Below are 24,991 nucleotides of genomic sequence, written 5' to 3'. Positions count from 1 at the left end.
GGCTGACTCGTCTCTATTCATGTTTATTGAGCTGATTCCCTATTCATAAGCAAAATATTTTGTTTCCAGATTTTTGACAAAATATTTTGAGGTATTTGTAATGCATTCATAGTATTTTTGCTTATATCTGATTTATTTTAAATAGTATAGGAAAGACCCAGAGGGAGGTAGAGTGCTATACATTTGTCGAAATCAACAGAAGCAGAAGAAAAATTATGTTTTATGTGTGTACTACATTAAGTTTACCAGAGAAAAAATAAACTAAGGGCCTCCTTTATAAACGTTTGGTGCAGGGCCTTCCTGCTGTGCCACTCTAAGTCAAAAGAAATGGGGAAGGATGTGCCGTATCTATGAAATATGGCACATTCCTGTCTTCCTTTACTGCACAGGCACTCAAATGGCTGCCACAAGCCAACTCAGGCACCTTTGCACCATGGTGCAAGGTGTCCCCATGGTAGGGAGGATTGTTTTTGTGCAGGGAGGGATACCTTTCTGCACAAAAACAATCCTAAGAGGCAGTTTCCTCTTTCTATGTGTGCTGCTGAATGCAGCACACATAGAAAGATGACAGACGAGGAGAAATAATGTTATTTGTCCTCATTGTACCTTCCCTGGGGAGGCATAGGCTTTTGACACATTCCAAGGTAAGGTGTAAATCTGGACATCTTTTAAATGCCATAAGTGTTAAGTGGGAACACCCACTGTAATGCCTATGGCACGCCTCTCCATCGTAGTGTGAGGCAATGCAGCGACTCCATATCTACAAGGCCATTAAAACTCACACAGGGTGGCTTAACGTGGTCTTGTAGATATGGCTAAGCCCAGTGCACCACTGAAATGTCACAAAAAGTGATGCTCCGGTGGCGCACAGGGCTTGTAAATATGACCCTAAGTTTGTAGAGTGAGCAGATTAATGGCATTTGTGCAGTAGAGTAAGTGGTCAAATGTGAGGGCATAGATTAGACACCATTTAGATGTATGCAATGACTAGATAATAGAGAGGTACACTTTACATTACACCAATATACAGATATAGTTGTGTTCATCCAAAATGAGACACCTAGGTTTTGTTGTGTTATATGACAGAATATAAGCAGGGCAACTGGAATCAGGCAACAGGGGAGGACCAAATTAGGCAACAAAAATTAGGTGGCAAGAAAAGGCAAACTACGAAATGCAATGCAACACGATTTGTGATAGTATTAACTCATTGCTTCACCCTTTTTACAGATGTTAACACTATATAGCCAAAGATTTCACCTCATTAGTATCAGTCTGATACCCAAATGCAGCAATAAGCAACAGAGAGATCGCCAGTCAACCTTTGCAAAGGGCTGTCAACTGCACAGCATGTAAAAACAATGGGGTAACCCTGTGTCCCTTAGAACGTGGGCATATATACAACAAAGGTACAATGGGTATGCCGGGTATGAATAATTGCTTACACAGTACAGAATGAATTATTCAAGTAATTTAAAAAGCAACATTTGCAAAGCAGAATAGGCTGCAACATACAGAGAGACAATGATATATGCGAAGTCATAAAGTTTTACTTTTTTTCCTTTTCAAAATAATTTTTTGAATATTTCATATGGCTGTGTACAATTCAATAAAAATAGAGTGGCGATACGATCAAGTGACACAAGTGCTCAAGTGAGATGGGTGATTGAGTGAGATATAAACATGAGTGAAGACAAGAAAAAGTTCTATATACAAAATTTACAACAGAAGTAATTCCTTAATGTGGCCAGTATGTTGGTCAATACAATGTCTATGTAAGGGTATAGGTGTGTTTCACAGTTTCAACCTAGAGACCCAGTGGAACTGGGCCCATATAAATCGTCAACATTTCGACCCTGACGTGTGCGCGTCTAGTATAGCGTCATGGCGGGTCTTCCTCAGGACAGGAAAAACAGCCAAAGCGGTCGTATATCAATGGACCTGGGGGGAGGGCGCAGCGTGGCTTTAGTCAAGCGCCTCAATAATGAATAGGTGGACAGCTGGCGGCACCCAGAGGTTGCCTGAAAAACCTGAAACTGAATAATGTTAGAAGCGTGGCAGCGACGAATCTTTAAACTTGGACGAAACTCAATTTATGTCAAGGAGCATCCAAACGCCCAGGGGAGACGCATTGTCGTATTTCTGATAAAGGTGGAGTGCTTCAGTAGGACAGCAACACCCATTGATTTTGCCGCTGCCCCCTATTTACAAGGGTGGTGCAAATAGGAGGCAGTGCCAACATTAAGACTAGGTAAAACCTGGTTGTAAACAGGTGAAATGAGGAGAACTGCTTCATTTGTCTTCTTTTTTGCTGATTGCAAGTGTGCTGCCTTGTGCAGCACACATAGAAACAGCAAATTGCCTATGATTGTTTATGTGCAGGAAGGTCCCCCTTCCTGAACATAAAAAATCATTTTTAAAAAATGCCGTTTTGCAACTTCTAAGTGTGCTGTATTAAGTAGCACACATAGAAGATACGAAACTGCATTTCAAGATTGTTTATGTACAACTTCTATGTGTGCTGCATAAAGGATGCCTGGGTTGGCGTTAGGCAGCTAAAGTTAGCACCAGCGCAGGGGGAAACACAGGGCTGCACCATATTCTAGTAAATATGGTACAGCCCTGCATTTTCAAAGTGAAAACGCTTATTGTTAGCCTTCTTGGCTTAACACGCTTCACTACTTATTTGTAAACATGCCCCTTCATGACTAATGCAGGCCAGTTGAAGATTCCTTGTTGCTTCGATCAACGACAAATTCAGTGTGAGCAGAATTAATGTCATGCGATCATCCTTACTGGCTCAACAGACCAGCTGCAGCATGATGCACTGCTTACAACGCAGGGTGATGTATGTATCTCAGTCAATCAATCAGGAAATTATAAGTACGCTACTCACCCGTGGAGGTCTCAAGGCGCTGAGGGAGGGGGGTATGCAGATCCGAATCAGCCGAAGAGCCAGGTCTTGAGGGTCTTCCTGAAGGTGATCAGGGTGGGGGCGCGTCTGGTGTCTGTTGGTAGCTCGTTCCAGGTTTGGCCGCAATGTGGGAGAACGATCTTCCACCTGCTCTGGCTCTGTGGATGCACAGGGTTTCAGCTAGTGTGAGGTTGACAGATCAGAGGTTTCTTTTGCGTACATGGAATTTTATTCTGTCGTTGAGGTATTTGGGTCCGCTGTTGTGGAGGCATTTGTAGGCGTGGGTGAGGATTTTAAAAGTGACTCTCTTCTCGAAGGCGAGCTAGCGAAGTTTCCGCAGATGTTGTCTGATGTGTTTGTGTAGGGGAATGCCGAGGAAGAATCTGGCCGCGGTGTTCTGTATGGTCTGTATTTTGTGGAGTAGGGACTTGTTGATGCCCGTGAAGAGAGCGTTTCTGTAGTCCAGTTTGCTAGTGATGAGTGCGTGGGTGGCTGTCTTCTTTGACTCAGGGGGGATCCATTTGAAGGTCTTTCGGAGGATGTGGAGGGTGTTGAAGCAGCTGGAGGTGACAGCTTTGACCTGTCAGTTCATGGCGAGTGATGAATCTAATACGATGCTGAGGTTTTTGGCGTGGTCTGAGGGGGTAGGTGGGCTTCAGAGGGCGCAGGGCCACCAGGTGTTGTCCCATGCTGAAGGGGTGGTTCCTAGGATGAGGACTTCTGTCTTTTAGGTGTTGAGTTTTAGGCAGCTGTTGGTCATCCAGACTGCGACGTCTAGCATTCCTCTCTGGAAGCTGAGTTTCACTGTAGTGGGGTCCTTGGTGAGGAAGAGGATGAGCTGGGTGTCGTCGGTGTACGATGTTGAGGCCGTGTTGTCGGACGATGGCTGCGAGTGGGACCATGTATATGTTGAAGAGGGTCGGGTTCAGTGATGGCCCCTGTGGGACTCCGCAGGTGATTTCCGTGGGGGTGGAGAGGAAGGGTGGTAGTCTGATTCTTTGGCTTTTTCTGGTGAGGAACATTCGGATCCAGTCCAGGGCAGCTCCTTGTATGCCAACGTCGTGTAGTCTGCTGACTAGTGTGCGGTGAGAGATGGTGTCGAATGCTGCAGATAGATCGAGGAGGATGAGGGCTGTGGAGTGGCCATGGTCCATAAGGGCACGGATGTCATCAGTGGCGGCGAGTAGGGCAGTCTCGGTGCTGTGGTTACTTCGAAATCCGGATTGGGATGGGTCGAGGATGGTGTTCTCTTCGATGAATTGTGTGAGTTCCCTGTTGACTTCTTTTTCTGCCACCTTGCCTGCGAAGGGGAGGAGCGTGATGGGCCGGTAGATCTTGAGGTCGGAGGGGTCAGCCGTGGGCTTCTTGAGCAGGGGTCCGACTTCTGCGCACTTCCAGTCATTCGGGAAGGTTTCTGTTTTAGTTCCGGTGCGATGGTGTCTGTGGCTCTGTGGTAGATGTGTGGGGGTCAGGGGTTGGTGGGGGCCTCCCGAGTGAATGCTTTTCTTGGTTGTGGCAGTGTCCTTGGTCATTATTGGTGCCCAGTTGAAGATGGTGGGCTGGCTGGTGGTTCTGGGGTACGGGGGCAGCGGCTGTGGCGTCTTGTGTGTGGTTGGTGAAATTGTTGTAGAGTGTCCTGATCTTGAGGTGGAAGTAGGTTCCAAGCTTGTCGCAGAGGTCTTGGGACGGGGTGATGTCCGTGGCTTTGCTGCGTGGTTTGGTGCAGTCCTGTATGACACTGAAGAGTTCCTTGGAGTTTGTGGAATTGGCAAGGATTTTGTTGTGGATGAAGTTTCTTTTGGTTGTTCTGATTTCATTGTGGTAGTGTGTCATGGCGTCCTTGTAGGTGGCGTGGCTATCGGTGGTCTTGCTGTTTATCCAGTTTTTCTCTAGACGTCTGCAGGTGCGCCTGGTTTCTTGGAGATCGGTGGTGAACCAGACGGCTTTCCTGAGGTGCTGTTTCTCGGGGTTGCGTAGCGGGGTGAGCTTGTCTGCACAGTTGGAGATCCAGCAGTAGAGTCCTGTGGTTGCGATGTTTGTGTGGGGTGTCCAGGTGGGTTTGTCTAGGGTAAGGGTGGCACTCAGTTGCTCGTCGGTAACCTTGCTCCAATTCCTACATGGTGGGCGGGTGGTTGTTTAGGTGCATTGGGTTTGTTGACGGTGAAATGGATGCAATGGTGGTCGGTTCATGGTGGTTGCGTAGTGTGGCTGAAGTGAACGCTGTTGCCTGCGGCAAAGATGGGGTCGAGGGTGTGTCCTGCTCTGTGAGGTGTGGTGACGAGTTGGTTGAGTCCGATGTTGGCAAGGTTTTCCTGGAGGATGGTGGTGCTGGGGTCGCTGGGGTTGTTGAGGTGGAAGATAAGGTCTCTGATGAGTATGCAGTTCATTGAAGCGGTGGTGTGTGGTGCGATGAAGTCTGTGATGGTGGTGGTGAAGGGTGCCTGGGGGGTCTGTAGACAAGGGTTCCCCGGTGTGTGGGGTTAAGGCTCTGGATGGATCTGGAAGTGCAGGTGCTCGGCAGAGGGGAAGTTTTCACTGGAGGTGGTGAGGCAGAGGGCGCTCTTGTGTGCGATGGTGAGGCCCCCTAATGGGTGGTTGGGGCAGTCCATTCTCTGGATCTTGTATCTGTCCAGGATGGCGGTGTTGATGTCAGTGACGGAGGCGGCATTGGTCCATATCTCCGTGAGGAAAGCGTTGTCGGCATAGATAGTGTCGAGTAGGTTCCAGATTTCTATGGTGTGTTTGTGTACTGAGCGAACGTTGATGAGGATGCATCTTAGGGTGTAGTCAGCGCAGTTTTCGGTTGTGCTGGAGGTCAAGGCTGAGGTGAAGGTCTGACGGCAGTGGAGGCAGGTGAACTGGCCGTGGGTCTAGGTCGGCGAGGCCTGTTGGCAGTCTCTGCATCTTCCGGGGTTGAGTGCCAGGAGGGCAGCGGAGTTGTAGTGGTGGAAGGTTGTGGATCAAGGGTTCCTGGCGCTGGTCACGGTCAGGGCGCGGACGGGCGCGGACAGGCTTGCTTTAGGCGAGCCAGCAGCATGCCCGCTGCACACATCTGCTGTGCAACTGCACAGCGGCTGCGATTAAGTAGGGGAGAGGGCTGGACTGAAGGTAGAGAGGCGGGAGTGGGGCTGTGTTGAGGGGAGGGGCCACAGGGATGGCAGCGGCAGGAAAAAGTCAAGGGATACCAAAATAAAATTAAGATTAAGAGGAGAAATAAGGTGCTTTACATGTGCTTTACAATACAGCAGAAAAAATGACAGTGAGCAGAGGGCGAGGAGGACACCAGGCGGGCTGGACTGGATTCACTCTTGGGGCTGAGACGGCTGACATGGGCTGCCGACGCGAACCCTGATGGCGGGAGTGCTCAGTACTAAGGTGAGGTGGCGGTGAGGCGGAGCTGCTCGGGAGAGTGCTGGCCTGGCCCTGAGGTCAAGGTTTCACACTGGCTCCCGCAGCAGCTGCCATTAAGTAGGGGAGGGGCGGGACTAGAGGTAGGGAGGTGGGAGCGGTGCTGTGTCGAGGGGAGGGGCCACAGGGGCAGTAGCGGTGGGAAAAAGTAAAGGGATACCAAAATAAAATTAAGATTAAGAGGAGAGATAAGGTGCTTTACATGTGCTTTACTATACAGCAGAAAAAATACCAGTGAGTAGAGGGCGAGGGGGACACCAGGCGGACTGGACTGAATTCACCTCTGGGGCTGAGACGGCTGACACGGGCTGCCGGCGTGAACAATGATGGCGGGGTGCTCTGTACTAAGGCGAGGCGGGGGTGAGGCAGAGCTGCTGGGGAGAGTGGTGGCCTGGCCCGGAGTTCAAGGTTTCACATGTGCTCTCCCGCAGCGGCTGTCATTAAGTAGGGGCGGGACTAGAGGTATGGAGGAGGGAGTGGGTCTGTGTCAAGGGGAGGGGCTGCAGGTGCCGCAGCGGTGGGAAAAAGTAAAGGGATACCAAAATAAAATTAAGATTAAGAGGAGAGATAAGGTGCTTTACATGTGCTTTACAATACAGCAGAAAAAATACCAGTGAGCAGAGGGTGAGGGGGACACCAGGCGGGCTGGACTGGATTCACCTCTGGGGCTGAGACGGCTGACATGGGCTGCCGGCGCGAACCCTGATGGCGGGAGTGCTCTGCACTAAGGCGAAGCCGCTGTGAGGCAGAGCTGCTGGCGAGAGTGCTGGCCTGGCCCGGAGGTCAAGGTTTCACACGTGCTCCCCCCCAGAGGCCGCCATTAAGTAGGGGAGGGGGCGGGACTAGATGTAGGGAGGTGGGAGCGTTGCTGTGTCGAGGGGAGGGGCCACAGGGGCAGCTGCGGCGGTAGAAAGTAAAGGTATACCAAAATAAAATTAAGATTAAGAGGAGAAATAAGGTGCTTTACATGTGTTTTACAATACAGCAGAAAAAATACCAGTGAGCAGAGGGCAAGGGGGACACCAGGTGGGCTGGACTGGATTTACCTCGGGGGCTGAGATGGTTGACAAGGGCTGCCAGCGCAAACCCTGATGGAGGGAGTGCTCTGCACTAAGGCGAGGCTGCAGTGAGGCGGAGCTGCTGGGGAGAGAGCTGGCCTGGCCCGGAGTTCATGGTTTCACACGTGTTCCCCTGCAGCAGCCGCCATTAAGCAGGGGCGGGACTAAAGGTAGGGAGGCGGGAGCGGGGCTGTGTCGAGGGGAGGGGCCGCAAGGGCCGCAGTGGTGGGAAAAAGTAAAGGGATACCAAAATAAAATTAAGATTAAGAGGAGAGATAAGGTGCTTTACATGTGCTTTACAATACAGCAGAAAAAATACCAGTGAGCAGAGGGCGAGGGGGACACCAGGCGGGCTAGACTGGATTCACCTCTGTGGCTGAGACGGCTGACATGGGCTGCCGGCGCGAACCCTGATGGCGGGAGTGCTCTGCACTAAGGCGAAGCCGCTGTGAGGCAGAGCTGCTGGCGAGAGTGCTGGCCTGGCCCGGAGGTCAAGGTTTCACACATGCTCCCCCCCAGCGGCCGCCATTAAGTAGGGAAGGGGGCGGGACTAGATATAGGGAGGTGGGAGCAGTGCTGTGTTGAGGGGAGGGTCACAGGGGCAGCTGCGGCGGTAGAAAGTAAAGGGATACCAAAATAAAATTAAGATTAAGAGGAGAAATAAGGTGCTTTACATGTGCTTTACAGTACAGCAGAAAAAATACCAGTGAGCAGAGGGCGAGGGGGACACCAGGCAGGCTGGACTGGATTCACTTCTGGGGCTGAGATGGTTGACACAGGCTGCCAGCGCAAACCCTGATGGAGGGAGTGCTCTGCACTAAGGCGAGGCAGCAGTGAGGCAGAGCTGCTGGGGAGAAAGCTGGCCTGGCCCGGAGGTCATGGTTTAACACGTGCTCCCCCGCAGCAGCCACCATTAAGCAGGGGCGGGACTAAAGGTAGGGAGGCGGGAGTGGGGCTGTGTCGAGGGGAGGGGCCGCATGGGCCACAGTGGTGGGAAAAAGTAAAGGGATACCAAAATAAAATTAAAATTAAGAGGAGAGATAAGGTGCTTTACATGTGCTTTACAATACAGCAGAAAAAATACCAGCGAGTAGAGGGTGAGGGGGACACCAGGCAGGCTGGACTGGATTCACCTCTGGGGCTGAGACGCTGACATGAGCTGCCGGCGCGAACCATGATATCGGGGTGCTCTGCACTAAGGCGAGGCGGGGTGAGGCGGAGCTGCTGGGGAGAGTTGTGGCCTGGCCCGGAAGTCAAGGTTTCACACGTGCTCCCCCGCAGCGGCTGCCATTAAGTAGAGGCGGGACTAGAGGTAAGGAGGTAGGAGCGGGGCTGTGTCGAGGGGAGGGGCCGCAGGGGCCGCAGCGGTGGGAAAAAGTAAAGGAATACCAACATAAAATTAAGATTAAGAGGAGAGCTAAGGTGCTTTACATGTGCTTTACAATACAGCAGAAAAAATACCAGTGAGCAGAGGGCGAGTGGGACACCAGGCGGGCTGGACTGGATTCACCTCTGGGGCTGAGATGGCTGACACGGGCTGCCGGAGTAAACCCTGATGGCGGGAGTGCTCTGCACTAAGGCGAGGCAGCGGTGAGGCAGAGCTGCTGGGGAGAGTGCTGGCCTGGCCCGGAGGTCAAGGTTTCAGTGACAAGGTGTTCCCATAGTTGTGGTTCTCAATAGCTTTAGAAGTGGTGTAAAGGGAGACGTGTCCCAAGCTGACACTGGTACATGCAAAGCTCGACCTGAGGAAGACCAGATTTAAAATAGAGAATAAAAACAGAATAATTTGGGAGGAGGATGAAAGAGCAGAACAAAATACGGTAGAAAAAGAAAGAGGAAATCCAGAAGGGGGTATGAGAGGCCACTTTGCACCCAAATTATGGTTAGCTTTTAATACAGAACTCAAGGAGAAGAAAGCCCATCTTCCTCGCCTGCATTAGAACCACAACGCACTTGCTACTCCAATCCCTGGGTGATGTTAGGATACCCTCAATGTGAGAGGGTGGAAACGTTACAATGTCCAGCCCCGCACAGTGCTGCGCAGCACAGATATTTCTAATTCCTTGTGCTTTTCATTGCAGGGGACGAGGAATACTAGTGCTGTGCTGCATTCCTCCTGATTTTTAAAATCCTGTACAGGTGAAATTAGTGAAAATTGAAAAGGTTAGGTTTTGAATCCCCTTTAGGCCAATATGAAAAAAAAAGAGATGAAAGTAAAAGTGAGCTCAGATGATGGGAAAAGAAGGGCAGACAGGGAGGTGATAGAGAAGAGTGGCCACATAAAAATGAGATTGAAAAAAAGGAGGGATTGGGTAAGGATAGGTGAGAAAATACAGAAGAGTAGAGCTGGGTAGACAAAAAAAAGTCAAAAGAGATTGGCAAAAAGTCAACTGGAAAGACAAAACAAGGAAGAAGAGAGATAGCAAGGTGATGGGGATCTCTGAGTGTAGAAATGGAAAAGTTCGAGTTAGAGAATCAGAGCAGCTATGGAGGAAGAAGACAACAGGAGACAAAAAGGGAAAAATGAAGAAGAGAAGTAAGAGAGAAAGAAAAGGAGATTGTGAAAGAACGCAAGGACCAGAAAAGATCAGTGATAGAGGACAGAGAGCGAAAATAATTAAGAATGACAAAAAGGGGACAAAGAAGAGAAAGAGAAACAGAAGGGGTAGAAATAGGGGAGTCAGAGAAAATGAGATGAAGAAGATAAAGTCAAGAGTCAAAGGCAAGATGTAGGACAGGAAGAAATGGGATAGAGAGGAAGTAGTTGAAAGAGTTTAAAGAAAGTTGAGGGACACAAGGTTAGGACTAAAAAAAGATCAGAGAGGCGAGGGAGTAGGGGGAGACGGAAACGACAGAAAGAAAGGAGAAGAGGTAAGGGCAAGTGAGGAGAAGCAAAGAAAAGTTAAGAAAGGGAGGACAGTGACAAGAGCAATTGAGAGAAGGGAAAGAGAGAGATCTACTGGAACAGCCTAGGATGCAAGTGAGGATGACGAAGGGGAAGACAAGTCAAAGAGGAATTCAACAATCTATAAGGACGTAGCGCAGCAGCTCTAGTGATACAAGTGCCAAGGAATGCATCCAAATTATTGCTAGCTTTTAGCACTGACTCTGAGGGTAGGAAGGCATTTCTGCCAGGATTGCCCTAGGGTTGTGACACCCTTGCCGTGTCACTATTAGCAACCATTTGTTCTGTCATGGCGAATGAGTCCCTCCACATAGTTTGACCTCATGTCTATGGACTTCCTGCAGGTACTGGTCCTGTCTCAAGTTGATGCATGTGGCCCAATTACCATGCCATGCACATTTTTCAACGTCATTACATCTCTCCATGGAAAATCATTACGACTAAAGTACGGCTAAATGAAGAACTCACAGACATATTTACATGTCGTGAGATAGTGTAGCAAATTCACAATGTTTACTTCAGGATGCCTTGCAAAAGCAGACAAGGCTGCATCAGAATTTCTGAGATCATAAAGATGCATTAGCAAAGCAAAGGTTTGTGAATGTTGAGATCACATTTCCAAACTCATTAAACAATCACTAACAACTGCATCAGATTCCACTTCACAGTGGCAAAGATATCTACCTATGAAATAAGCACAATATTTCACAGTTTCTTTTACTAATTGTTTTTTTTTACTTCTTCTCATGTTTGCCTGCGAAGCTGAGCTCCACCCATCTCTCTTTTGCCAAGTGACAAATAGCCATACAGCTTGCAGTATTTTTCATCGCTGGAAGCCAGGACCAAGTGACATTCTGACTGTTTGGTTCCATTCAGCATTCACAAATAAGCACATTCAGCAGAAAAGTAAACTGAGGCCAGCAGCAGGCTTCATCTGTCAGTGGCCCTCCGGGCAAGTCCCCCTGCAACTTGTCTGCACTTTGGGGGTCTGTCTGATTCCTGCTGCAGGTTGTGAGCTCAGCATCGTTAAATCCCTACTGTGGCCCACAGTGGGTACCCACAGTCTGTACTCAGGGATTTATTGGGTCCCCTCCCTGCTTAGGACTACTGCACCAGTGCATAATTTGAGCCGGCGGTTTCCGTTGCTCGGCACTGGCACTTGGGGGCATATTATCAAGAAACGGCGTTAAAATTATCGCCGCTTTAACGGCAGAAAACTGCCGCTAAAGCAGCGATAATGGGCTTGATAATATGCTGCAGAGAATTCCAATAGAAGCCCATGTTGACACCACAACATGGGCTTCTATGGGAATTCTCAAGGGCATATTATCAAGCCCATTATCGCCGCTTTAGCGGCTGTTTTCTGCCGCTAAAGCGGCGATAATTTTAACGCCGTTTCTTGATAATATGCCCCTTAATTCTTAGCAGAGGCACTTGTGATAGTCTGCCACATGGAAGCGCTCTCTGCCCAATATGGATATGAGTACAACAACAGCTGTTTATTAATTTAATATACATTACCAATCGCTAATACTTGCCACCCAAGCCATTCTTATAGCTTTGGGGACCTCAAATAGTATGAATTGTCACACTTGTAGGAGTATGAAGGTTAGTAGTTGTGTTGGTACTATAATTGACAGCGTTAGCAGGGGTAACGGGTGATGCAAGTTGCTGTGTCGATGTGCCAAGGGCCCTGGCATGCACTGTTTCACAAATTAACCACGGTACTGCACCAGTTGCACCACTGACACGCCTTTTCAGGACAAGCCTTTACAGATCAATGTTTATAAACTGGAGCAGTGGAAGTAACCCACAAACACCTTTTTATTGTTAATGTTGCCAACATTTTTGGATTTTTTAATTCATTTAAAATCATGCAGTAAATTGAAGCCATTAGATACATTTTTCAGTTATAACTGAAATACCAACGCAGCCACTGCAGGTTGATAATACAGGACACAGAATTTTGAGGAATGATGAATATTTTGCAATCACAAGAAATAGAAGATATTATAAAAACAGACCTGGTCGTAGCTGAATTCGAACCTCCTTTGGGGTCACTTGCGTATTCGTGTCTTGGTACTTGGGAAATGTTATAAGGGCTGTGGGGTATTCTATCAGGTCTGATCTACAGCCTTTGTTAAGTAAATTGCTAATACTGTCACACCGTTCATTTTTTGTAGAATTCAACATAAAATCCTGATAAAAAGATGTAAAAGAAGAATTAAGCATAGCAAATAAACAGAGAGAACAACATTTCTTCAAAATGTTAAGCATAGTGTAGGTGTTTGCAATTATGTAAAACACTGGTATAATTGTTCATAATACATCATATTCATTGCTAATCAAACATTTTAATATTGCAATGGCATTCCGTTTCCATAAACAAAATGTTCTGATCTCTTTTGTCATTGTCTCAATCCATCCTGATGCCACCAGTAAGGACCTGAACCACTGTTTACATGTTCTTGAAACACATGCATGAGCTTGCATGTATGGATGGGAAGTGTTAGATTGTGGGACCCACCATGGAGATAATGTGTCATATGACTGTGGATCAGGGTTAGGCTTTAGTCATGTTGCAGTGGTCCAGCATGGCATTTAACGAAAGGAGGCATGCTTGTATTGTTGGTAGTTCTTGAGTATGTGAAGTAGAAGGATGCTAAGAGCATATACATATGCTATACATGAGGACATGCACCCGACCATTTGCATTTATCCTTAAATGCAGGTGATTTATCTTCCTATGCCTCACTGCATAGACGTATAATGCAGAAAAACGTGATAAAACATGAATGGTAAATTGTGCTCTTGAGGTTCATACCAATTACATGTAATTTGCCACTCATCCCATTCTAATGCTGCATACACATATATAGCCTCTATCAAGAGCAACATAATTGTTTATTGAACACTGAGGGCCTCATTTACAATATTTTGCCATAGGGCAGCACTGCAAGCCTTTCTGCTGCGCTGCGCTCATACAAAACCAAGGGACAGGAATACGCAGTATCTAACAGATATGGTGCATTTCTGTCCCGTTTCCCTGCGCTGTGCTCAAATGGCTGCCATGCAACAACATAGGCGTTCTTGCACCATGGTGCAAGGGTGTCTGCATTGTAGGGATGATTGTTTTTGTGCAGGAAGGCACATCTTCCTGCAAAAAAAACAATCAATGGAGGCAATTTCCACTTTCTATGTGGGCTGCGGAGTGCAGCACCCATAGAAAGAGGAACACACAAGGAGAAATAATGGTAATTCTCCTTGTTGCACCTCCCCTATGCTTCCCCTGGGGAGGTGTAGGCTTTTGACCCATTCCCAGGTTTACAACTTGTTGTAAATCTAGGAATGTGTCAAATGCCATGGACGTTACGTGAGAACACCCACCGTAATGCCCATTGCATGCCTCCTCATCGTAGTGTGAGGCAACGCAGCAAATTGTGCTGAGTTGCTTCACACCATACCTACAATGCCATAAAAAAATATTGTTCAGAGATTTTCATCTTTGATTTGCGTTGTTGTATCATTAGAGAAGTCATTTAGCTTGAGTAGACATTGCTAATCCGGGCCACATTTTTCTGGCTGAGATTTTTTTAAACAGCTGATGTGTTGCAGTGAAAATGTAATATTTTAGGAAGCATGATACCTATATACTTCAGTTTGGTTTCAAAACATAGGTTTTGGGGGTCAAGTAGTCTTATAGAGACAAAAAATACCTCCCCAGAGCAACCCTTCTGCCATTTTCCAAAATGGTGGCTCTATAATGATGTGTTTTAGCTATCATATTGATAATTTATTTTAATATTGTTTTTCTTTCCGGTTTTCCGCAGATTTAAATTTGTAAACATAAGTGAAGCAGGTGGTAGCATCTCCTGACAGAGTGTTGCTAACTACAAAATATGAGAACTCCTTCAACAAAGAAAAATGTATCATATGCCAAACATATCGAAAGAAAAGCTAACATCAACTGCGGCTGGACAGAAGAGAGTTTGAGATGCTATAGAAATACGACAAGACTATAGATTGAAACTGATGAGTAAAGAGAATCAAACATTCTATCATTGTAAAAACAAGTCGTATAGAATGAAAAAATCCTGGAAACAATTTGTCAAAAAACAGCAGAAACCAATGAATCACAACAAGAATACGAGTCTTCTGAGAAAGCGATGACAAGCAAACTCATTACCCATCCACTTAGACGATCGGTGGCTACCCCTCGTCCACCTCCAACATCTGATCAGAAAGCAGAGGATGTTCAATGTATTATCTATGGCTTAGTCAGAACAAAGGCCAAAGGGAAGGACGTTTTTGTAGGAGAGTAGGATCTGCTTCACATGGGTACCCCCACTTTTTGCTGGTGTTTCACTGTTTTTTTTTTACCTTAGTCTGGCTGTAGCCCTGCTAATCAGGACCCCAGCCTAGCTGCTTCCTCTCTAAAATGGTTTCCATGTACATTAGGTACATCTCTAATTGGATTCTGGAGTGCCTTATAAGTCCCTAGTATATGGTATACTATGTACCCAGGGCATAGGTACCTCAGAGGCCTACCAGGGGCTGCAGCATGTATTATGCCATCCCTGGGAAGCACTCCAAAATGACACCACAGGTCTGCTACTGCAGCCTGGGTAAGGTGGTGCATACACTCCTTACTGTGGTATAGGCTACCTATATTACTACGATTGCACACACATATAAAACCTATAAGTCACTCCTATGGCAGGCCTTAACAATCCCGAAGGCAGAGTGCTTGGTTTTTATGTGAGAGGGAGCCCCTGCATGAGCAGAGTCCCTCTGCAGCGTTCGGAGTACCTCCTCTGATGCTGTTTGTGGTGCAGCCTGACCATATACTCTTAAGTGCATTATAACCTTGCGGTAAATGCTGACTTTGGACTGGCTGCACAGAAACATTTTGTGTTTGGTGTCAAACACTTTGGAATACTATCCCCCGCCAGTTCTGGAGGCGGGGGTAGCATTCCACCCTTCTAGAGGGAGAGACATGTTCACACTGCTCTCACCGGTAAAGACTTTCTAGAGCCCTGGCATCACAAAATGGATGCCACTGCCACAGACATGGGTCTGGCCTCCTGCTGCTGACCGAAACTCCGGCAGGGGAGGCCTGGACAATAGGTTTCTTGCCACAGGGAGGTGTAGCCACCTCCCCAGACAGGCAGATGTATATTGGGGCTGGGCTGGAGTACTCTCTGGTGCTTTGAAGTCCTGCACTGTGGGCAAACTTGGTGTCCCTGTGCCTAGTCCAGTTCAAACCGGTTGCAGGGGCTACTTGCCCCTGCTCTGGCATGAAACTGGAAAAAGGAAATGGGTGTAACCACCCCTCTTTCCAAACCCGCCCATAGGTGGGTCCCCAGAGTATGTCCAACCCCCTATCTTAGTATAAGTATAGGAACCCCGTCCTAGAGACTTTGGATTACCCTGGACGAAACTCTGTAACATATATCCTGGACCTTTGATGTTCTATTGTGACTACAAGACTGAAGAGATCGCCCTTGTGGTCAAGGAGTGACTCCCCTGCTTGGCAGGCACCAAAGAAGCAACTGTCCGGTCTGCAACTCTGAAGCTCCCGCCGGACGCCAAAGTCTTTGCATCACCAAAGGTGGATTTCCAGACGTCCCCGAGGCTACCCTGAGTCCACAGCAAAGCTGAGGCCTGTGGCTATAGTGGGTGACGTGGAACTGTGACCCCTGGATACCGTGAACTTTTGCTGGTACATCATCTTCCTGGCCTTCCTCGAAGTTGTGCTTTGGGTTCCGAGTAGCCCCAGCCTTGGGCACCTACAGCACCGAAGATCTTTGGCCTCCACTCCACGAGTGACCCATGGACCAGTTGCCAGTGCGACTGCTCGAGGCTCCTTCGCGATCGCTAGCCCATTGGCTAGTGGGTCCCTACTAAGGCAACTCCTTTTCTGCTTGGGCTTTCCTGGTTTTTCCAGACGTGCCCTGACTTACCCTCGCTGGGTGAGTCCCTCAGACCTTGCTGGTCTGCACCGACGTCCTTCTTCTCTTTCCCACTTTACTTGCGGTTGCAAAGGCTTGTTGGGTCCATTCTGGTCGCCGACACCGCAGCACTTGACAAACTTCGCAAAACAGCTTGAATCCAGCTCTTCGTCATCATCGACACCTCTTGGGCCTTGTGGCTGAAGAGTCAAGACACCCGTCAACTCACCTGAAGCACCCGACATCTGTGGGCATTGGACTATAGTGCCCCTGGTCACTGGTAAGTGACCCAGACTCTGTCCCCTCTGCTTTCAGGTTCCTTCCATCCTCGATCCAGGCTTGGATCTCTTCGGACACTTCTCATCTTCACTGCAGCAGCACTTCTTTGCCAGCTTCCATTGAAAACGACGCTGCGACCCAACACCAAAAGACACCTATGCACCCGAATTCCCTGGGTGAGGTAACATGAGTAATCCGGTGCTCCCTTGGGTGTTGGCCCTAGACACCTCTAAGTCCAAAAGGGTTTGCTTGTAGTCATCCTCTAAGTGTCCTTAACTTGTAATTTTCTAACCGCGACTTTCCCCATAGAAGTTAACGGCGATTCGCACCTGTGTTCTAAGACTGCACGCGTCCCCCGTGGGTCCCCTATGTCACTACCTTGGGTGGTTCCTTGGGGCCCAAGCACTTCTTAAGGCTCTAGGCCTTGTGTCTAGTTCAGTTGTGGTTCTTATACCACTTTATTGGTATATGGTTTGGTACGCTCCTAGGACCCAAATGTGTATTAGTGCTTTTACTGTTGAATACTGACTTGTAACTTAAGTACTTCGAACTCCAGCCCCATAAAGAGACTAGAGGGGTGTGTTTTATCTTAAATACTTATATTTTGAATATATAACTGTGTGGTTGTCCTTTCATTTGGTCATTCAAGAGATTATAGACAGGTAAAACAAGCTGCTTTACATTCCTTCAAGACTTAGCCTGAAGGCTGCTCTCCATAGCTACCACTAGGATAGCTTTCAATAAAGGTTGTCTTTAAGGGGTTGTTTGGACTGGTACAAGGTGCCCACTTTAATTAGCGGACTGCATATACCAGGCCAACTTCTCTCAGTTTTCAGTGGAGTTGCTGCTCTAAACAGGAAGGTGAATGTATTTGCAGTGGATTTGTATACCTACCTGAATTGCATGCGTGCATACATTAAAAAATATGAATGTACAATGAGCTACTAGCAGCAACTTAATGGCCAGCCTTCAGTTACATTTTCCACTCTTTGAAAAGCAAATTAAGTTTTGAAGCCACTCTTGAGTGCTGGCTACAGGTTCACACTCATTGAGATCAGAGAAATAATGGTCAACATTGATGAAACTGTATTGATCCATAATAATGAAATTAAGATTTTTCTGGTGAGAATGTACAATGACAGAATTCGTTTTTGTCAGTCTAACAAAAAGAATGAGCCACTTATGGTGTTCTCAGCTGGTTTGACTCATGAAGTTCTTGCTGCCAAAATAAGATCGCAGGATGCAGTACAATCAGCTGGATCCACTTTCAGAAATGTCCTGAAAGATTTAGATTTTGGACTTAATGACTAATTTTGTGATGCCCCAGAGCTCGGTAAATCATGGTAGTTTTAAAGAATGCCTGCTATTGTCTTACCATTTGTTACATCATTCTTTAGTATCAGCAAAGTAAAACAAAACTGTTACAAACTCAAGTCATTGAGTTTGGAACAGAAGCCAACAACATTGATGATGCTGTGAAGCAAAGAAGTGGAAGACAATCCCATGAACCTGCAAGCTTATGATGTGCAAATGTACTGTCTTTTCCCAAATCATGTTTTATAAATCACATCACAGCAAAAAAACTCTGCTACATATGATGACTGCCCACGCAATCTATGACGAGTGCGTCAGTAGAGAGCTAATCACTTCAATGAATAGGATTTTTGTATCAACAAGTTAAAATGAAATAGTACAAAGCAGGAGCTTGTTAGCAGCTCATGCTGTAAAATGTTGTGAATCTGACAGCACAGTCACTTTACCAGGAAAGGATTTGCAATTGCTGCTCTTGATAATTATGATTTTTAAGGTAGCTCTTCTTTGCCTCGAAGATCCAGACACATGACACTGCCATGGTGCTTTTTCAAGCCTGTACCAAAGTAGCTGCTAGAAATCAAGCTGTGTCAGCTGTAGGCATAAACAAATGAAGCTGCAAACGTATAAGCCAACTGTCTTGCCAATGTGTGCAAAAGAACTACAAGCCATTAACATGTCCCAGTCGACCAGAAAGTTTCAAAGTGGCTGATGAAATTTATCTTTTTCTACCTGATGCTGCAATCTGTAAAGCTGATTTAACAAAATTTACAATATTGAATATTCGGTGTGGACTGAAGGCTGAAGAAAAGCCATTTTTTTCCGTGGGCTGGAATTCGTGCTCTGATCTCCCATAATACCGTCCCACTGAACAAGGTTAGGTTTTTACCAGTAATATCATCTCCAGTCACAAACTACTCAACCATATTGACAGCTTTAAATAATTTCCAGAATGGGCATGCTCCACTTCAAGACCAGCCTATCCTGACAATTTTTTGTGATGAAGCTGTTTTCTATATTGTAGATGACATTTTTATGAGCAATCCAGAAGAATTTGATGATCTTTATCCAATGATGGGTGTTTTCCACATGACAAAAGCTGTGTTGCAGTGTGCAAGAAGTTATCTCAGTGGATGTGGCACAAACAAAGCACTTATTGAGGCTGAAATATTTGGAAGCAAAACTGTCCAGTCAGTATTGAGAGGAACGTATTATGTTAATTCGATATGCTCATCATAACTAAGGCTATAAAAACAGTGTGTCGAAACATTTTCTGGAACAAGAATGATAAATTAGGTTTTTCATATCTTATCTCAGAAGTGAAGAAGGGTGCACTTCCTTCAAAAGACATTATGCAAAGCCAGGCAATGTTCAATACACTCAGTTCAAAATCAGAAAACCTGAAAACTAAGTTTGCAGAGTTTTTCAAAGAATGTGAAAAAAACAGAACTGTGCAATATTGATAATTAATTTATTATTAATTAATTATTAATTGGTATTATTTGTATTTAATAAATGTTGGTATTGAAAAATAATTGGTTGCTAATTATTTATTAACAGGTAAGTAATTTAAAAAAACATTATTGGTATTTATAATTAAATAATTATTAAATATTGTGTGATTGGTAATTAATTGTAATACTTTTTTTGGTATTAATAATAAATTTATTTTTAATAAAATATTAAATTATTATTTTCCCTACTATTGCACTCACTGGAGTGGGAATAGTAATTTTTACCCCTACGCTATCCAACGCTTTCCCTACTATTGCACTCACTGGAGTGGGAATAATACTTTTTACCCCTACGCTATACAACGCTTTCCCTACTGTTGCACTCTTTGGAGTGGGAATACAAATTTTTACCCCTATGCTATCCAACGCTTTCCCTACAGTTGCACTCTTTGGAGTGGGAATAGTAATTTTTACCCCTACGCCATCTGACGTTTTCCCTACTGTTGCACTCACTGGAGTGGGAATAGTAAATTTAGCCCTCCCACTACCCAACGCTTTCCCTACTGTTGCACTCTCTGGAGTGGGAATAGTAATTTTTACCCCTATGCTATCCAACGCTTTCCCTACAGTTGCACTCTCTGGAGTGGGAATAGTAATTTTTACCCCTACGCTATCCAACGCTTTTCCTACTGTTGCACTCTCTGGAGTGGGAATAGTAATTTTTACTCCTACTCTATCCAATGCTTTCCCTACTGTTGCACTCTTTGGAGTGGGAATAGTAATTTTTACCCCTACGCTATCCAACGCTTTCCCTACTGTTGCACTCACTGAAGTGGGAATAGTAAATTTTACCCTCCCGCTATCCAACGGTTTCCCTACTGTTGTACTCACTGGAGTGGGAATAGTAATTTTTACCCCTACGCTATCCAATGCTTTCCCTATTATTGCACTCTCTGGAGTGGGAATAGTAATTTTTACCCTCCCGCTATCCAACGCTTTCCCTACTGTTGCACTCTCTGGAGTGGGAATAGTAATTTTTACCCTCCCTCTATCCAACGCTTTCCCTACTATTGCACTTACTGGAGTGGTAATAGTAAATTTTACCCGCCCGCTATCCTACGCAAAAAATAGTGAATATTTTTAATTAATATTACGTTAATATATATATATACATTTTATTTTTTTACTTACATTAATTATTTATTAATTTTAAAGTTATTTAAGTATTTGTAAGTATGTTTTATTTAATTATATGTATTATTTCAATAATTGTACATTACTTTTAAGACATTTAAAAAATTCGATATTTTGACCAACTATAGTTTTTTACAACGATATTTTGGATTCTATATTTTTGTACTTACCTGTTTGGAGATAGGCATTCAATATTTTGGCATTCTATATTTTTCCTCGATATTGTTGTAGGTCGATATTCTCCTTCTCGATATTTTGTCAGTGATCCCATAAACTACCTGAGATATGAGTCCAGGTATTTGGAAAGAGTGAAGAAGCTTTTGGTGGAAAAACCAACTCTACAGAATTCTTCCAAAGACATTTTGGGGTAAAAGACAGAGAGGGAAGGTTCAAGGCTGTGGTTCCAGATATGAAACTCGGACAGACAGTCAAGAGATCACAGGAAAGCTCCAAGAGAATTGTTGGTCAGACACATAAAATGGATATGTTGCTCAATGGCAGCTTAAGTCCTTTCTATTTACAATGTTTTCAGAGAGATAACAAATTCAAAATTAATGGATCATCGTGAAACTGTTCCTCACCATGAACTTGTGGGAAAGAGAGGGGAACGTTTTAATAAACATGTCTTCTTCATTTCATGCAGTAGCAAGGAAACTCATTTGAATTGACTGAGCTTGTGTGACTACACAACTTCGTGACCAAACAATATGTGGATAACGATATAAAGATACGTCTACTAGATGTCCTGGAACATGGATTGAAACTATATGCAGAACTGAAGCAGGAGAGATTTGTATTGAAAGAGAAAAAGCTGTTCGACATAATCGCTAAAGCTAAACTTCCACACTTTAATTGCCATTGTAAGAGTTTCATTCAACCAGCCACTATTGTATTGTATTGTAAATAAATTTATAAGGCGCACAGCTACCCACCATGGGGTCTCCCGGCGCCAAAGATGAAAAAGACCCAACTGAGATAACTATCTACTGAGTAAAGAGCCAAGTTTTCAGGCCCTTACGAAACTGTGTGAAAATAGATTGTGATTTTAAAGAAACAGGGAGAGAATTCCAAAGCTTCGGGGCAAGGTGAGAAAAGGAGCGACCCCCCATTCTAACCCGTCTGAATCTGGGGATCACAAAGTTACCTTGAGAGGCTGATCTAAGGGCACGGGAAGGGGCATATGGGTGGACCAGTGAACGTAGGTAGAGTGGTGCCGAACCATGTTTAATTTTAAACATAAAGCAGAAAGCCTTAAATTTAATGCGGCTCTCTATACACAGCCAATCTAAGTCCCGCAAACAAGGAGAGATGGAAGATCTCCTAGGGACCTTGCAAAGGAGCCGGGCGGCAGAATTCTGCACCAGCTGGAGCTTCTTACGTACCTCCTGGCTACAACCCAGAAAGAGTACATTGCCATAGTCGAGGCGAGAGGTGACAAGGGTTTGGACCGCGGTACGTCTTGTTGAAACGGGGAGTAGCCAGAGGATTTTTCGGAGCCACCTTAAGATGGTGAAACAGGTGGCTGAAATGCTGACAACTTGCTGACGCATAGATAGAGATTCGTCCAGCAAGAAGCCCAGGTTACGTACATGCGTAACCGGTTGGGGTAGCGGTCCCATTGCCAAGGGCCAATGGTTCGGGCCCCAAAGATGTTTGTCCTTGCCCAATATAACCACTTCGGTTTTATCGCCGTTGAGTTTTAATAGATTCACCTGCATCCATTCAGCCACGCGACCAAGTCCCTCCTGTAGTGTTGAAAAAGAACACTCCTTGTTTGAGGATAGGGAGAAGATAATCTGCGTGTCATCTGCGTAAGAGTAGAGGGATAGTCCCGCATCCTCCGCAATCGAGGCCAGGGGTCGCACGTAGATGTTAAAAAGCATAGGGCTTAGCGTGGACCCCTGGGGAACTCCATGAGCAGATGCACAAATAGAGGAGGAGCAACTTGATGAAAAAACCTGAAATGAGCGCTGACATAAAAACTAGGCTAGCCAGGACAGAGCAGACCCAGCCACCCCAGCATTTTTTAATGCGGTGAGAAGAATGGAATGGGACACCGTATCAAAGGCGGCGCTCAAGTCAAGTAGGATCAGTGCCATAGTTTCGCCTTGATCTAAATGAGCACGTAGAGTCTCAGTAACCCCCAGTAGGGCAGTTTCCGTGGAAAAGTTCGTGCAGAAACCTGACTGAGAGGAATGAAGATAGCCTGTTGCCTCCACATGGGCAGTTAGATGAATGTTAACATGCTTCTCCAAGATTTTTGAAAACATAGGTAGCAGGGAAATAGGCCGAAAGTTTGCAAACATTTTAGGATCCGCCCCAGGTTTTTTCAGCAGAGGGATCACCATGGCCCTCTTCCATTCAACGGGAACAATGGACTCCCGAAGAGAGGCATTAAGCAGTTCTTGAATCCCAAGAAGGGGGGCATGTGCGAGCTGGCCAAGAATGGTAGGAGGCATAGGATCTAAAGGAGAGCCAGATTTCACCTTAGAAAGACAGAGGCGTAAAGACTCTTGATCCAATAACGGCCATTCCGCGATCACTTCCTTGGGAGAAGGACTCTCACCATGAATAGTGGGGGAGAACTCACTACTGAGCAGTGGTGAAATTGCTGCCAAGGAACTGTGGATAATTTATACTTTGGTGATAAAGAAGTCAGCGATCTCATTACATTGGGATTCCTCAAGTATTGGGGGGGCAGGAGATGTATCAGCCCCTGCCAACTTCTTTATTGTGGAAAAAAGAGCCTTGGGGCGATTGCTGGCCTTAGAAATAGAATCAGAGATGAATGTCCCTTTCGTTTTTCTACAGGCTAGATGGTAGTGTTTTAAAGCTGACCTATAAGTTAATTTACTCTCTGCTGAATAGGTTTTCCTCCAGCACCTTTCCAGGTGTTTGCACTTAGCCTTCATTGTTTTAAGATTCTGCGTAAACCAAGGAGCAGGGGGCAGGTGTACAAGAGAACGCTTAGTGCATAAAGGGAAATGGTGCTCGATTGTAGACGACAGCCACTGGGCCACTTCCAAATTAAGAGAGGACACCGGAAGAGAGATGTCAGGGCATGTAGATGTCAGCTCAGCATTGAGCTTATCCAAATTCAGTTTAGACCAGGCTCTGAACCCACCAGCGTTAAGGGGCAGGGCTGGTGGGGCAGCACTGTCTGAGGTAAAACTGAATTGAACAGCAAAGTGATCGGACCAGACAAGGGGGAGGTGCGGAGTACTGCAGTCGAGCAGAATGTTGGATAGAACTGGATCAAGCAAGTGTCCGGCCTGATGGGTAGGTCCCTGATTGCATAAAACTAAATTAATTGCCTCACAATCAGCTAGAAACGCTTTACTCATGTTGTTATTAGCGTCTTCTAGATGAAGATTAAGATCTCCTAGGATAACGAAGTTTGCAGCCTTCAAAACATACGGAGCTATCTGCTCTGTGAACGAAGAGAGCCACTGAGTAGATTTGTCTGGGGGACGATAAAGAAGAATACCTGAAAGGGTCAGGTGGGGTGAGAGTGTCAGTTTAAACAGCCCCGCTTCACAGTCGGGAAATGGTAAAGCTTCTAACCGGCAAGTGTAGATGTCTTTAAATATAATTGCGATCCCACCACCTCTCCCAGAACTGCGGTCTCTTCTCAAAATAACATAGCCAGGTGGAAGGGCACTGGCCACATCCGCACAGGAACTAGAATGAAGGCAAGTTTCTGTGAGAAATAATGCATCCGGGAGAACGGTGCTTAACAAATCAAATATATGTTCCTTGTTTTTAGGGAGGGACCTGCAGTTAATACTCCAAAAATTAAAGGTGGAGCTTACTGATCTCGCTGAGGCTTTAGTTGTGTAGGGTACAGATTGAGTTTTGCCTCTGTTATAACTAAATGTGAAATCACAACCTGTGCAGTTGGCCAAAGGTGTAACTGACAAGTCATAGGGTATACAAACGCATTCCTTACCCCGTAGCTGGTACAGTTCCCTAGCAGAGTATTTGCGGCATGAGCTACTATCCCGCTCGTCAGGAACAGCGTTTATGGCCGCTGGGCGCTCTAGGGCGCAGACGGGCTTGCCTCTGGCGCGCATCTGGCGCGCCAACGGCGCGCCCGCTGCGCGCGCGCTGCGCGCTTGCATTGGAGTGAATAAGTAGCGGAGGGTGGTGTAAGGGGGCGTGGCCAAGTGCGGAAGTGACCCTCCTACTACACTCGCGAATAGGAACGAGTGTTGGGGGGCGTCCTAGCAGCACAGCGCAAGAGTATTCAATGCCTCCCACTTTAGACCCCACAACCACACACAGCAGGCAGTCTCTTCAACGATTTAAAAAGGTAAGGAACAAAATGTTCCTCTGGTTAAAATTTTTATGTGCGAGTATGCGGGCCAAAGAATGGTGAACACAGCGGCAGCAGGTAGAGATCACAGCGGACCGCTGCGCGCTTGCATTGGAGTGAATAAGTAGCGGCCGGTGGTGTAAGGGGGCGTGGCCAAGTGCGGAAGTGACCCTCCCACTACACTCGCGAATAGGAACGAGTG

At 46.2% G+C, this 24,991-nt stretch overlaps 1 protein-coding gene across 1 annotated transcript in view; it reads right to left on the bottom strand.

The window, feature by feature from the left end:
* ITGB8 (integrin subunit beta 8) overlaps positions 1-24,991 on the bottom strand; it is a 288,300-nt gene that overhangs the window by 188,076 nt on the left and 75,233 nt on the right. The window contains 1 exon segment of the mRNA XM_085630937.1: positions 12,310-12,484. Within this exon segment, the coding sequence (XP_085487063.1) occupies positions 12,310-12,484 (175 nt within the window).

The sequence above is a fragment of the Triturus cristatus genome, chromosome 10, assembly GCF_964204655.1.
Source record: "Triturus cristatus chromosome 10, aTriCri1.1, whole genome shotgun sequence".
NCBI lineage: Eukaryota > Metazoa > Chordata > Amphibia > Caudata > Salamandridae > Triturus > Triturus cristatus.
The sequence above is the reverse complement of the archived record's forward strand: the minus strand, read 5'-3'. Positions and strand labels throughout refer to the sequence as shown.